The following is a 14,918-nucleotide window of genomic DNA, read 5'->3' as shown; positions in this document are numbered from 1 at the left end:
AGCAGAAGACTCACATACAAAAGTAACAATGAAAACACCACTTGTTACATAAAATATACTACATTCAACAGTCAAATCAAAGTAGCCAACATTTTTATATTAATGTGGACTCACATGGTCTTGGAGCACTGGCTGGATGCGTTAAGGCCCTGTTCCTCTCTCACCAGTCTTTGAAAGGAAATCCCTGTAAGAAAAATAGAAAAAAAAATGTTTTATTTTTTCTGGATGGTTTTTAATTTAAGAACTTGACAAGTTCTTTATGATACTGTTCCAGGCAGATGAAAGTTTACAGCATTCAGCCCACTATTTAAAAAAAGTATACACTTTTTTAAAAATGTGTTCTTAAAGTAAAAATTTAACTTTTACTTTTTTACTTATCAGAAGTATTTTAGGCTACTTCTCTAACGTGTTACATTTCAAGTCGAAGCCGTTATAGCGTAAAAACAAAAGTCACATGAGAAAGTCCTGATAAACTTTATGAGGAATTATCAAAATATAAAGGAGGTTTCTTCCAAGTGCGCAGCACTGCAATAAAAACAAAAAAACGACGATGTCATTATTGGGTATGGTAAGCATTATTCTGCTCGGCATAGTTAAAAAAAGAAACTGCATCTACTTTCCTTGAACGCACCACCCGGCAACCGCGCTAAGTGACTCAAATCAAACATACCCGTGATGTTACGTCACCAACAGGTGACATGCCCACGGTGGATCTTCTGATGGTGTTTTCAGTCACTACTTTAACATTCAGTGAGGAGTTTCTGCGGTGTGTAACTGTTAATCTCTGATATGACTGCAGAGAATTATTTCAGCTCAAATGTTTGATCCTTTGAGGACAAAGTGGGACAGAGAGGCCGAGTGGACTGTATATATTATGCTTTGAGGATCATCGAGCGGAGAATAAGGACTTCACAATGCACAGAGCTCACAGATTTAAGTTCAGACAAGTGAGTACAACAACAACAAATTAATTTACGATTGTAACTCACTCAGCAGATTTCATCTCCCACTGTCTCTCTGTGTGTGCAGCTCTTGTTTGTGATGCAGCCGCTACAGGTTTATAGGCCTACATCTCTGTGTTGTCTGCTTTGGTCATTTATTGTTTTGCTGTTGAAGTGGCAGGTTATTTATTTTATGTGGCTTGTTGCATCCGCCTTCATGTCTACATCTGCTTTTGCTGTTAAGGTTTAATTGTTTGAGGTTTACTATATTTACGGCTTAATTCTAGTGAGGCTACACTGATAAAGCCGGTTGTCTATTTATAATTCTATGCACAGGCTGCAAAGTGTTTAGAAATATAACTTATTGTTGGTGTGGACGTGCATACTCTTGTTGCAGTTGTTGTTCCAGTAATTGCTGTATACCAGTCAGTGGCATCTATAAGGAGCACATTTGACATCTACTTTTGACTTTTATCTACATTTCTACACAAGTACTTTTACTTGAGAAAGTTTTCTCTTAAATACCAGAACTTTTATATTCTACTAATGTTAGTATTATCTAATGATTGTAATTCAATGGCCAATAAAATGTATAAACGATCATTTGACTCTCACATATAGCTTGGGCTTCATTCTTATATTTGAACACTGTGATTATATTTTTTTCCCATAGTTGAGAAAATATTTAGCACAAATATTAAACCAAAAATAATAAATTAATTCATTCTGTATCTTATGATCTCAATAATGACACATTGATGTATTTAAAAAAAGCTCTGTGATAACACACCAGATCCATATAGACTCTATTTAACACTCATCCATTCAGTTTATTCAAATGTACTCATTCATTCTGTAGGTGTGCTCATAGCACTTCCTTTGACCCTTCCTGTGCATTTCGGCGTAACTGTTCACATCTGGCTTCTGCTTTTCTGTTTTGTAAATGCTGAAGCTTCATCCGCTTTTACATGATTTCACGTCAGTATGAAGAAGTGCCAGGTTCGACCTGAAACCTTATCATCTTCCCGTCACTGCAGTTGTTGATAATTGTGTTTGTGCTGATATATCGGCATCCTTTTTGCATTTGTATAATCCTAAATGCATTTCTCTGACTTGCCACTAGGGGGAGTGCAATTAACAGGGCTGAAAGGCACTTTGCAATAGGGAAATAGAAACACACACATACAGGGTGGTATCTTAAACAAATGAACACATCTGTATTTACCTGGGGCCTTCATCTCCTGCTGCAGTGTGGAGAGGAGGTTTCTGCACACGCTGCAGTATGGCTCAGGCCAGGTGAGGAAAAAGCGGAACACCTCAATAGCTTCCTCCAGCAGCTCTGTGTCTGGAGGACAGTATGGTGTCTGCAACCAAGGCACAAAAAGGACATTTTAGTGGGGATTCCCCACTTTGAAAATAACTTGTCTCAGTGAAGAGTCTATTATCTAAGAGCAACTGATAATGCAATTACTTGTGAAATATTTTGTGTTAAACCCCGATGGACAAGATATGATAACAAAACCTGTTAATGTAATGTATAACACTCATCTAATATTAACTGGGGAGAAATTACAATACGATACTATCACTGTATGTTGCCTATGATAATCACAATAAAGTGCAAGGCATAATCTACGAAACATTGCAATATTTGTCAGAATCACAGAATTTTACAACTGAGATGAAACAATATAAAACAAGGTGCAAGTTCTGATAATGTATCACAAGAAGGAGCGAAACAAAATGATCTTGTATTTGGTCCTACCCCTAACATTAACTGCTCTTTATGCCTTCATAAGTGATGCAATGTCACTTTAATTTATAATATATCAACAATATTGGCTAACATCATATGATTCTTGTTCTTATCCATTTTTAAAATGCTGCTCTATCATCAACATCATCCACTGCAAACATGTCACATACCTTATGAGTTAATCAACCCAGTTTAGGAATTGTTATAAGGTGATGCTATTATTTTTTAATAGTACATGCTTTGTGACCTTAAATGGCCAAAGGTACTTTAAGTTAACATTTATCCTTAGTGAGTTTTAACTTAATACTTTATAAACATGGGTTGTGCATTGGCAAAAAAGACAACCCCATCACTTCCACTCACAAGACCGGTACAAATCATGATTGGAAAAAAATGGTGAGCGGTCTTGTAAACAGCTTAACCTGTGGGAATATTTAGGATTTCCAACTGAAGGTAGTTTCAGTAACAATCAGCTGGCAATTCTAAAATTCCAACTACAAAAATATGAAAGAAAACATAAAAGGGCTAGAATTGACTGGGAGGCTTTTGAGTTGTGGGAAAATGAAGCAGAGATGAGGGATGAACAGAAAAAGAAAGAGAGAGCATCTAATGTTGTCCAAGCTGTTACAGCTGTTCCAGTGACGACGAGCCTGGCGAAAGACCTAGACCGTCTCCCGAGCAGTCATACAGCTGCAACCCCTGACCCAGAATGCCCGCCACCATACAACAGCCAGGCTGACCAGAAGGACGCGACCTCACCAAAATCTGTCCTACTGCGTGACCTCAACACACCTCCACCGACTGCACCAGCCCACAGCACCTGCAGCCACCCACAAAAGGATTTATTTGCAACTTCCCCCACATCTACTCTTTGCTGTGAACCACTGCTGCCACAGGCACAAAACACACCCCTTGATGGATGCACTTCATGCGAGCAGCCTAACGACGAGATGGGAATTACAGTCCATCACCCATGATACAGGTGCTGAACCATGAAGGCCAACCAGCATATGTGTTCAGACCATGGAGTCCAGAAGAACGGCTTGCAATTATTGCAGACCTCCCTGACCCGACCAGAGAGGGGGGGCAAACGTTTTCAAAGGCCCTGCTCCAACTGGTTGAACAATACCAGCCCAATACCCAAGAATTAGAAACCATAATTAGAGGGAAAACGGAACCTGAAATGGGAAATGATCAGGGGTGACTGGAGAGGTAACAGAGTGGAACACAACTGGACTGTTGGTCACCCCTACAGAATTGCCATCACTGAGCTGACCGATCGCATCTCTACCCATTTCCAAAAGAAAATGGATTGGGGAAGAATCCACAGTACACGAGAGCAACTAGATGAGAGTGTCAATGATTTCTCCATGAGGATGACTGAAATCTTCAGAGATCATAGTGGCCAAGAGGAACCTGATGACCAGAATGACTCTCCATATTGAAAAAGAAGAGTTTTTCGAAGAGACAGAGGTCAGACTTCAAGCAGTGGAGGACATACAATGGACACATGTTTTGTCTGTGGACAATAAGGCCACCGGGCAAGAGACTGTCGCGATCCTATTGGTGGCTGCCACACTTGTGAGACACCTTACCACTGGGCAGTCGACTGCCCAAATGAACAGCACCATGGACAATGGCAGGCCAGCTCGCACACTGCAGGATGGTCAAACAGCCCTCCTACTGGAGTAACTGTCAGGAACCCAAGAGGGAGGGTCCAGGGGTCACAGCAGCCTCATGAATTTTGACTCTCGGAGGAGACAGGAAGGGCAGCCAGACCAGTCTCCTTTTCAGCACTCAATGAAGCCGAGCAATAAGCAAGGCCACAAAAGCGAGAATGCTGGACACAGGACAAGGTAATAAAAAGGAGGGGTTTGATATGGCCTGAATGGAAATCTTTTATTATGCTAAGTTAGCACATGGTATTGACCATGTGTCTAAAGGAGGGGTGGTCAGTATGCTTCACAAACATTGAAGCATGATGCGCTGTACATATTACATTCAGTATTCCAATACCTTATTGATAAATTTCATTGTGTTATTTAGAAGTGTTTCTCTTTGTTTTTCTTTCATGCTTTTTTGAGATTTTCTTATGTACACTGCTTTTTTAAATTTTATATTCTATGTTTTTGAAAATGTAACATTGTCGCGCAGGTTCCACTCAGTCATGTTGTAACCAGGATAACAATCAGTGATATAGTTCTCCCTTGGCCTGCAACCAAATGTTTAGTTTTGAAATTGACTACACATATGTTAGTCAAAAGGAGGGAAGTCTGAAGGAAATTTGGTACTTCCTGTCATGTCGGTACAAGAAGTAGGCCGCAACCTACTTGATATTCAAGACACAAGGCCTTGTGGGAACTCCCTGTGAACTTAACTCTGATAACACCATGATTGAGGGGAACATGTAGATCAGGGGGGCTCTGTCCTGATGTGATAATAGGGCAGGAAGATAGGGCCGCATTGAGTTTGGCTGAAGAGCCAATGCTGAAAAGTGCAACAGTCATAAGTCGAGTGGTGTATGGGGCTTTGTTGTATTGTAAAAGAGCCATTCGGAATTGTGCGGTGTATGGAATACGAATGTGCTAATAAAATTTGCTGAACAGAGTATTGAGTGCTTTGTGTTTGGCCAGCTCACCCATTAACTTAGTGCAGTTGTCAAAATTGCCATAACAGCACGTCAGATCATCACCAAACCTCAAAGCCGTAGCAGTATCAGATGCCACAAAGCTCAATCTAAACTCTGGGGTTCTCACTTCCTACTGATGAATAAAGCCGCCCATGACAATCGCAAGTAATATTTGCATTTTAGTCAAAACAATTAGCATAAAAATACATGTTTAGAATCATGTAAACCAGTTGAAGCAAACAAACAGTGTCTTCTTCTGCTGCCTTCTTCTTTATTAATAAATCAATGAATCAGTGTTTATGAATTAAATAGTTCTCAAGGTTTGTGCGTCAGTGTTTGTCACAATAACGTCTCACAGTAGCTGAATTGGGGAACTAACTCATCTTTTGAGAGTACACTTATACATGTGAAACACACAATACTGACACACACTGAATAATACTGAAAGGTGAGGAAAGGTCAAAGGTTTTGAGAACATCCGCATGAGGATTTGTACCTGAAGCAACGTGGAGGAGAACATGATTGCGAGGGGAGCCACCAGCTCATACTGACACTGCTCCTGAACCTGAACTCACACACATTGAGACAGACAGAAGAAGATTAGAAATTATTGTAAACATTAATGATGTTTCCTAGCATTACGAATAAAATGTGCAGTGGGCAATATGTCCTCTTTGACCTCTCACCTCTTTGGTCTTCCTGATAATCTGTTGTAAGAGGATGAGGAAGTTCTCAGGGTCCCTCTTCACCAGCTCCTCCAGGCTCCAGCGGTTCATTGACTGACCCGCCGAGCACATCAACACTGAAAGACAGAACGTGTGAGTTCACGTTAATGCTCACATTCAGCATGCGCAGGAAAGCCACATGTTGACCATAGAAACGACAACGGAAGTCACATGTTTTACCTCACCCCAGCTATTTTGCTCCCACCCCAAAAAGACAATTACTTTTTTTGCTATGACCTCTCAAGCACTTAGTTAACATCCTTCACAACAGGGCTTGATGGATGGACTTGTAAAGATAGGTCAACGTCAAAAAAATGAATTCCAAGTGCATACATGCAGAGGATTTTAAGCACTTCACATACTGTTTGTTGTCAGGCTTACAGCAGACTTCTACTTCTAGAATATTCAATAAACAGTGGCACAGGCAATGCAGCCAGTATAATAAAAAAATGCCTGAGCAGGGAGTTAGGGAATGTAGTATAAAGAGCAACAAAGCCCGCACCAACACAAGATTTTCATCGAGGTGAGGCCAATGTGAAACCAAAAGTCAACATTAAGTTATTTGGACTGTCTTTTGTTATGTAACCTTGTACTTCACTACTTAATTTAGGTAACAAACATATTTTCACACAGACCACAATTTTTTCCTATACCTAACCAAGTAATTTTGTTGTCTAAACAGGCTCTGCACTGCTTGGGGCTTGCAAAAATACGCCATTTACTCTTGTTGCTGGACATTCGTAGGACAACACACTGAAAATAGTGCGTAGCTTTTCATAAGTTATACCACTGAATGAGGATACGTCATTTGTGGGCAGGTAAACTTGTTCCCTAGATGAGCTGTTGTTCAAGATTTACTGACTCAGTTCTGTTAATATAAGAGATCTAGCCTTTAGGAATGAAAGTTCATCTAATATTTTTATATACAACACCTTGTTTACAAAGTGGGTGCCAGACAATGTTGTGTTTGCAAGGCTGGTTTGCAGCTACTCACAGCAGGACTTTAAAGGCAAGGCGTCAGTGTCAGTGCTGGTGCACCTCAGGGGTGTGTTTTATCACCTTTTGTTCAGTGTTTCAGTTAGGATGTTTTGGCAGGACAGATTTCCTTTTGCAAGAAAACAGAGTTAACGTATCCTCCCCAAACAACGTGTAAACATTTTAAAAAAAAAAGTAGATCACAGATCTGTGGGATCTTTTTTTACAAAAAACACTAGAAACATTGCATAGATATTAAAGCTCTGCACTGCAAGAAAGGGGTGTCTAAAAACAAGATAAAAACACTAAATCTGAGGGAAAGTGTCTTGCTGCATGGGCAGATAATTTCACTTGACAAGATTTCTTGAATTAAGTTTGTTAAATCTAGAAATAAATATGTTGAACACTTCTAAATCTAAGGGGTTTTTTTTAATCTTGGTAAGAACCAAATAATTTGCAGTGTGATTGCAAGTTTTCTATTACAGTGTGAAATAGAAACGAGATAAACAACAGAGACCTGTGCATACAGTATCTAAAACCACACCAATCGGAGGTCTATCACACTCTCAAAAACAAGTGTTAGTTGATGCTGACTCCTCACAAGCGCCTTACTTTCCATTTGATCCCTCGGTCTCAACGACTCCCACAGCATCTCTAAGGAGCTCAGGTTCCGAGGAAGTAACACATCAGCATTCGTTCAAGTTACACAGAAATGTTTCCAAGAAACTTGTCAGTTGCTGCATTTCTCTAAAGTTCTCTGCACTCAGGAGTTATATCTAACATCTCTAAAGGTCAGAGGTGTGATTGCTTGCATCATGAGTTTACTGAAGAGCTCTATGGTTTTTTTCTGATAAGATGCCAGCACTGGAAATTAAGCTGTAAGTTTCAGATGATCCTGTTGAGATATAAATGTTTAATATCTCAGTACTTAAAACATGTGCAACCAATTTTTATCTTGTCACCTTTGAGGACAAAAATAGCTATAGAATAAAAAATATGATTTTCCACTTTGAGTTAAATCTTACTATCATCACAATCAAAATATTTATTCATTTTCAGGATTTTAGCCCTATAAGTGCCAGTTTGTTTACATAATCATCATTCATCAATCATCAGCCATCATTCTTAAATGTAAAAAAACTCAAAAATGGTTGTTTTCATGGGAAATGAGGGTCTGTATTTAGGCTCACAGTTTATAATAGACATATTGTAGGAGCTGAGGTTGAACTTCCAACATGTTTTTTGTATCACCTTGTTGAAATTTATCCCATGTGCATTAACGGAGCCAAAATGAACCAAAAAAAAAAGTCCATATCTATGCACAAGAGTTATGTTCATGAGTGTAATCACACTCCTAGACAACAGACATATCCTTGGAAATCTTCAAAACATAATAAAGCATATTTAAATGTCAAAATCATATCATCAAAGAGGAATAAAACCTAGAGTATGTGTATGCGTCATCTGGTACTGATTGACGTGTGGGAGACGATGCCGATTTAATCTTTTGCTGTGTTTTTTACAGCTTGCACTACAGTAACTCCTGCCCCATGAAGCCTCACTCACACACTGTGGTCTGTGCCACCACTTCCTCCCAGCTGTCTATTCACACAACTTCCTCCAGCACCCAAAAACATGTTCCCCCGATGATCCGACAGCATCACCAACAACAAGCCGAGCCACTCGTATTCTTGTCAGCTCTGTATGCTGGCGGAGTCTGTCACACGTTGCCCTTGTGTTAAGAAAGTGAGAACAAATAACTGCCTTCTGTTCAAATCACCTCTAGAAGCCTCACACATTCAAACGTGTGTACTGGGGTTGATATTTCTGAGAAATTGTTTTGCATGTATCTTCCTAGAAACTGAAGATAACAAGTTTGACCCTATGACACTGTTCAGCTGTAAGTAGTTTAAGATTAGTACATCAGCCCTAGATATATGTTTGATTTTACATTTATTTAGCTATTGTACATGTGCACTGGAGAAGCCAGGATTGAACCACCAACCCTACAATAGACCTTTCTTAAAAGCAGAAATTAGGACTTTTGAATATGCAGGTGAAAGTGATGGCAAATGCCCAGTTCCTTTAAGTGTGCCAACAAGCTCCAGTAAGCCAGCCATAGAGTGTAGGCTACATGATAACTGGATGTGGCCACTGTGATGTCAATCATTGGTTTCTGGAGTACAATTTTGAAGGATTTTAGCCATCACTATCTTGTTTTTTTGTGAGTCAGAAGTGACTGTATTTGTACAAGAATGTGAAGCTTGGGAGGAAGATGCTAAGCTATCAGCTAATGCTAGTATTAGCACGGTTAGCAAGGTGCATCTATAGTATAATCAAAACTCCTGAAAGTGAGTTTTAACTGAATGCTTAACAACATATTTTTAGGCCACCAAACTCAACTTTCATGAACTAAAAACACAAAGTACTAAAGTTTTAAGCAAAACAGGCCGGTTGCCATGGCAGCGACCTGTTAATCATAAGACAGCCTTGCCCTCAAGCGCATCTGCTTTATTGTTTATTTTACTCTAAATGGGGCCAAAATGTACAAAATAAATATTCTCTATTGAAGAAGACTTGAAACTGGTTATTTAGAACATAAACTCATTAGGGAAAATCTTAAGTGATGTAATAAATCAATTGAAAAGTAGGGTAATTTTCACATAGACTTCTATATAGTCAGACTTTGTTTTACAAGAAATAACGCAGGTTTAAGGCATTTCTGCATTGGCTTCACTTTTCAGACCCGGGGGATGCCTCTTGGAATTAGCACGGACAACATAAGCACCTCCAGTAAGATGATGCTATAATAGCCTACACATGATTTTTCCTACTAAGACAAATGTCTGCTGTGAAAAATGCTGATTGATCTTACCTGCTCTAAATACATTCAAATGATGGTGCATGTTAGCAAAGTTATACATTCATGATTTCTTAAGTAATGAAGAAGTATACGGATGATCAAAAAACATTGTCTTACGACATGAGACAAATTAAAAATGTATTGTCATCATGCTTAAAAAAAATCTTGCTTCTGTATTAAGTTCTCACTAAAGATCCAAGTTTTTAAATGCACAAGTATAAAAAAAATTCAATAGAAGATGTTCAGAAGCAAAGTTATTGTTGCTGCTTCATACCAAATGTTAATCCAAACCTCAGCTGTGGTCATCATAGCTAGTGTGGTTTCTAGAGTCTTACCATTCCAGTGGTGCGCTGCTGTGGGGCTTTGTCTCAGCCCGTCCAGACACCTGTCCAGAGCGTGCTGGATCCTGTCCTCTGTGCACGAGGTGTGCTGCATCTTCACCGCTCAGGTTCTGTGGAAGGGCAGGAGAGAGAGCTGATATTTAATATGATGTATTCCCATTCAAGGGTTCTGTGGAATATTATCTTGGCCTTTGCGTGTGCACAATGTCCACATACATACACACAAACACGCCTCTCTATTTTCATAAACAGTAAGTGTTATCACATCTGTTTTGCATGAGGGCAGATCACCCGGTTAGTATGGAAATGAGTCCAAGAAGATACACAAACCATAAAGGAACAATTTTAAGGGGAAGAAACAGACGCATGTATTGCTATTCTGCTTCCATAGTTCCTGAAATGTCACATGACATCATATTGGGCACCTATTCTGCCTCAAATCAGTTATATATTAAAATTTTTAATTCATACTTACAACAACAAGCAACCCCTACCTTTAGTCTATTATGTCCTTCCAGATGCTGGAATTACTTACATTACTTACTTACTTTGCTTTACTTACTTTGTTAATCCCACAATGGGGAAATTCAACCTCTGCATTTAACCCATCCTTTTTTACACACAAGTGAACACACCATGCAAGGAGCAGTGGGCAGCACATTACTGCGCCCGGGGAGCTGTGTAGAGCACCAGTCCTAGACCTGTCAGTACCGGGATTCGAACCAGCAATTCTCCAGTTAAAAGCCCGATTCCAAACCTCATACAGACAGACTCATACAGGTTGTTGACTAATTAGTGTAAAAAACACAATGGACAACTTTCGCTCACAGCAACATTTAGGCATACCAAAACAAGCCCACGGTTTTCCTGGTATGACTTTTATTGAAGGTTAAAAAGAGAAAAAACAGCCTGATTTCAGATTTAAAATCAGAACCTCACTTAGCAGCATTGTAAAACAGTGCTGTGGTTCAGAGAGACGTCGTGAAACCAGTAACATGTATCATTCCAGTATGACCACAAAATTGTTAGTACATCATGTCTTTGCCTCTGACTCATCAGGATGTACTGAACTTCACTTCAAGACATTTCAGTCTGTCAGTGCATTTTGGCTGTTTTTCATGCAGCATCTGTGGACAACCGAGGTGTGGCAAGTTGTTTCAGTTCTGTTATGAACGTGTCTCATCGGGAGCAACATGCATAACAAGACATCAGGGACGCCCCAGCGGTGACTTAAAAGAGTCCAGTGACAGATTTATCTTTTAGGGCAGATAAACAACATTCATAGTGACAGGTGTTTAATGACACAGTTTGAAAGCTGTGACCCCCATAACAACCAAAACCAAAAGTCAACCCAGACCAGAGACATGTTTCAGTATAAACATGTGTACAGTGACCACTTCTTCACTGGAAACTACAACATTGCAAGGTTACAGTTATAATCAGAAACTCTTTAAAGAAGCAGATGGGGGTTAACACAGTGTGAAACATTATTGCTGCCATGTCACTAATTATCACTACCGTCATTTATTTTTTCAAATCTCCCTTTAAAATGACACTTTTTCGCTGTAGCTTTGTCCTGACTCAGTTATTTTTCCATTTTGATTTACTTGTTTTTACTGTTTTTAGCACTTGCCATTATTATTGTATAAATTCTGCTATTATTTATAATTTATCTGGTAATTTCTCTAATTTTCATGTCTTTGTAAAGCACATTGTAACTTGTTTTTGAAAGTGCTATGTAAGTGAAATGATTTAGTTTATGATTATTTTGATTATTATTATGAGTTGTTATTATTATTGATATCAATCTCTTGGAGGAGTATTGTGTTTATCTTACAAATTGTGTACATTTTCATTTGCAGGCAGATTAGCAAAAATAGCAAAACAACACTTCTTTTTTTGTAAAAAATAAAGTGACTGTTTATGACAAATACTTGAATTATACATATTGTAAAATGTATTGAATACTCATTGGGATTTGGTAAAAAGAAACAGTTACATGGTTGTTGATGATACATTATGTCCGTTCTCGATATATTTTTAAACCTTCTCTTACCTCATATCAGAGTTTTACCATGGAAATACAGTGTATGTGTTTAAACTGGAAAACATTCAGTTTGAAGAAGCAGAACAACTAAACTTCCCCAAAGATGCTTTTTATGTGATTTGCTGTTTTTAAATTTGACAAGCTCAGCATTTTTCTTGTTTGTGACACAAATAGCCAATTTCTCAAAAACTAAATCATTTAGATTTTGTCATCAGATATTGTTCAAGTGGTGAAAATATAACTCTATTTGTCAACTGAGCCTTTACAGAGTGAAGTCAGAAGTGAGCAACAACATCAAAAACTATTTTTGCCTGATTACAGCTTTCAAACTTTCCCCAGAGTTTGCCACAAATTCCCCATTTCACATGAAAGCTAGAAATGAAATAAGTTAATGAATGACTCACTCGCTCTTACGCACCCACTCACCTAATAATGCTACCTGGCATAAAAACACACTTTAAATAAGCACATTGTGGAAAATATGTTTAATCACAATTTTCAGAGACAAATAGGAATCTTTAGTATTTGTTTTGTTTAATCAAAGGTATCGCAATCCTCCTAAAAAAATTTTTAAAAATTAATACACATATACAGTATGGACACACATACACTGTACAAACATCCGACCCGCCGGCTTCATCATTAACACAGATGCAGGGGTCGGGCAGGAAGCTCATGTGAACCCAAGTTCAGGAGGGCAGAGGAATGAAGCTCAATTATCCCCCACCACTTCACTCTTTTTCCTACAGTTACAATTCAACAACAATACCAACAGCTCCAGAGGTAAACACGTCCATGGAGCCCTTTTTCTCAGCGGTCCCTCCTCCCCAGAGAGGTATTGTGTCTAAGAGGTGTCCCGAGTGGCACTGAGCAGGGGTTTAGAGCCGAGCGTGTTGGACACTTGTGCTAAGGGCTCCGGTCATTGTCAGGTTGGACAGAGCTGGACCAGAGCCCAGTCAGAGTGGAAGGAACTAATAAGTTAGAGCCGTGATGACTTTTGCATCCAGGATAGGGTTCAATGGAGACGTGTAAAGGTAATAAAAGAGGTGAAGACCTAATATGAGGTGGCACGATGCAGTGAAAGTGTTGCTCTGAACCTTATCTCTACTAGTAATAGTTCTGCTGGTGACATCAGGTCACGGTTAGGTATTTGTGTTCAGTCAGGCTGTCTCGGGCAGGGTAAAAATAAATATAAGGACTGCTAGATGACGCAAGTTTTCTTGCAATTGTCTGCTTATATGTTACAGCATCACGTCTTCTTAAATTTAAACCACCATCATGGGCACTATGTCATCTTTTCTCTACTAGACAGGCACCATAGAGGGCACTACCATTATCTATCATGGGGGGAACATAAGAGGGCTCCTTCCCAGCGTCCACCAGTGTTTTACCTTACTGCACAGAATGGTGCTGGAATGGAATTTTATTCTCAACAGATAGCAAGAACTATACTGTATATCACATTTTTATATATTGATTAAATACTCTAGTGGTGTAACAATCCTTTAAAATCTGCTATTGATCATTTAAATACAAAAAAGTATAAGGGTGATGGGTAATGTAAATGTTTTCTAACAAATATATGACAACTGCTGTTAGAAACCTGTTGCTGATGTGATGATATGAAACTACTTGGTTAGGTTTAGGCAATAGAATAAAATGGTTAAGGTTATGAAAAAAGGTCAGGGTTTGAATCAAAATAGCTACTTGTAGACGAAGGTACGGAAAGGTGACGGAGGCCGTAATGTATTCACGTACAGAGGTTTACTTAAAAAAACAAGAAGACTTTTCATTTCAAATGGGACACACTTTGCAGTCTCCTGGGTCAGAGTCTGACATTCGTTTGACCCTTCCACCAACCTTAAAATGATTTCACGGGTATCTTCAAGGTTGCCTCACTTCCTGCTTCCATCCATCGCTCCTGTCATAATTACTACATCCCCTAGAGGTTGCCACCTGACAACAGTTCATTATTTTTGTAGGTATTCCTACGAAGAGTGGATGAAAACACCCTAATTGAACACGTCATCAGTAGGCTTGGTTACCATGACACTAAGGTAGTGCAACAATAAACACTGATTGCTTTTTTAACAGAGAATTTCAATTCTAACTCAAGAGTGTCATCATAGTTGTTTACGTACTCTAGAGTTGCTAGTCATGTTGCAAATGCATGAGTGTATGGTGTTTCATAAGAGGATGTATGCAGCACATCCCTAAGTGTCAATAAGGTCACTTCCACTTTTTCATGGGTTGCAGTTTGCAACAGTCAGGCAATAACAAGCAGTGCCTTTGCAGTGGAAGAACAACTTGATTTACTGCTGGATTAACGGAATCCTGCTGAGACAGAGCACAGTACAAGTCGTTTCCTCCCTTCCTTTTTCCCTTTTCTCTGTTTTCTTTCTCAGCTTTTCTCTCTGTTGCGTTACAAGTGTCAACATTTTCTAGGCAAACCGAACACCACCAGCACTGCACCTCCACCTCCACCTGTGCCTCTCTTTCTCATGTTGTCCCATTATTTCCCTCTCCTTCCCACTGATCCCATTACCAACTGCTTCCTTACAGGAAGATAGCTTCCCTGCTCAGCTGAGGAAGCAGGTGCCTCCCTATTGTTGTGGTGTGATCAGACTCCCAGATACACTCC

General features: G+C 39.3%; 1 protein-coding gene across 1 annotated transcript in view; it reads right to left on the bottom strand.

Annotated features, from left to right (window-relative positions):
- pik3r5 (phosphoinositide-3-kinase, regulatory subunit 5) overlaps nt 1–14,918 on the bottom strand; it is a 28,265-nt gene that overhangs the window by 9,625 nt on the left and 3,722 nt on the right. The window contains exons 2-6 of the mRNA XM_059325999.1: nt 10,225–10,340; nt 6,013–6,128; nt 5,823–5,891; nt 2,167–2,305; nt 115–184 (exon numbers count right to left, since the gene is read on the bottom strand). Of these exons, the coding sequence (XP_059181982.1) occupies nt 115–184; nt 2,167–2,305; nt 5,823–5,891; nt 6,013–6,128; nt 10,225–10,324 (494 nt within the window). The 5' untranslated portion in view covers nt 10,325–10,340. The remainder of the gene's footprint in view (nt 1–114; nt 185–2,166; nt 2,306–5,822; nt 5,892–6,012; nt 6,129–10,224; nt 10,341–14,918) is intronic.

The sequence above is a fragment of the Centropristis striata genome, chromosome 1, assembly GCF_030273125.1.
Source record: "Centropristis striata isolate RG_2023a ecotype Rhode Island chromosome 1, C.striata_1.0, whole genome shotgun sequence".
Lineage (NCBI taxonomy): Eukaryota > Metazoa > Chordata > Actinopteri > Perciformes > Serranidae > Centropristis > Centropristis striata.
This window is presented reverse-complemented; position numbering and strand designations above follow the sequence as displayed.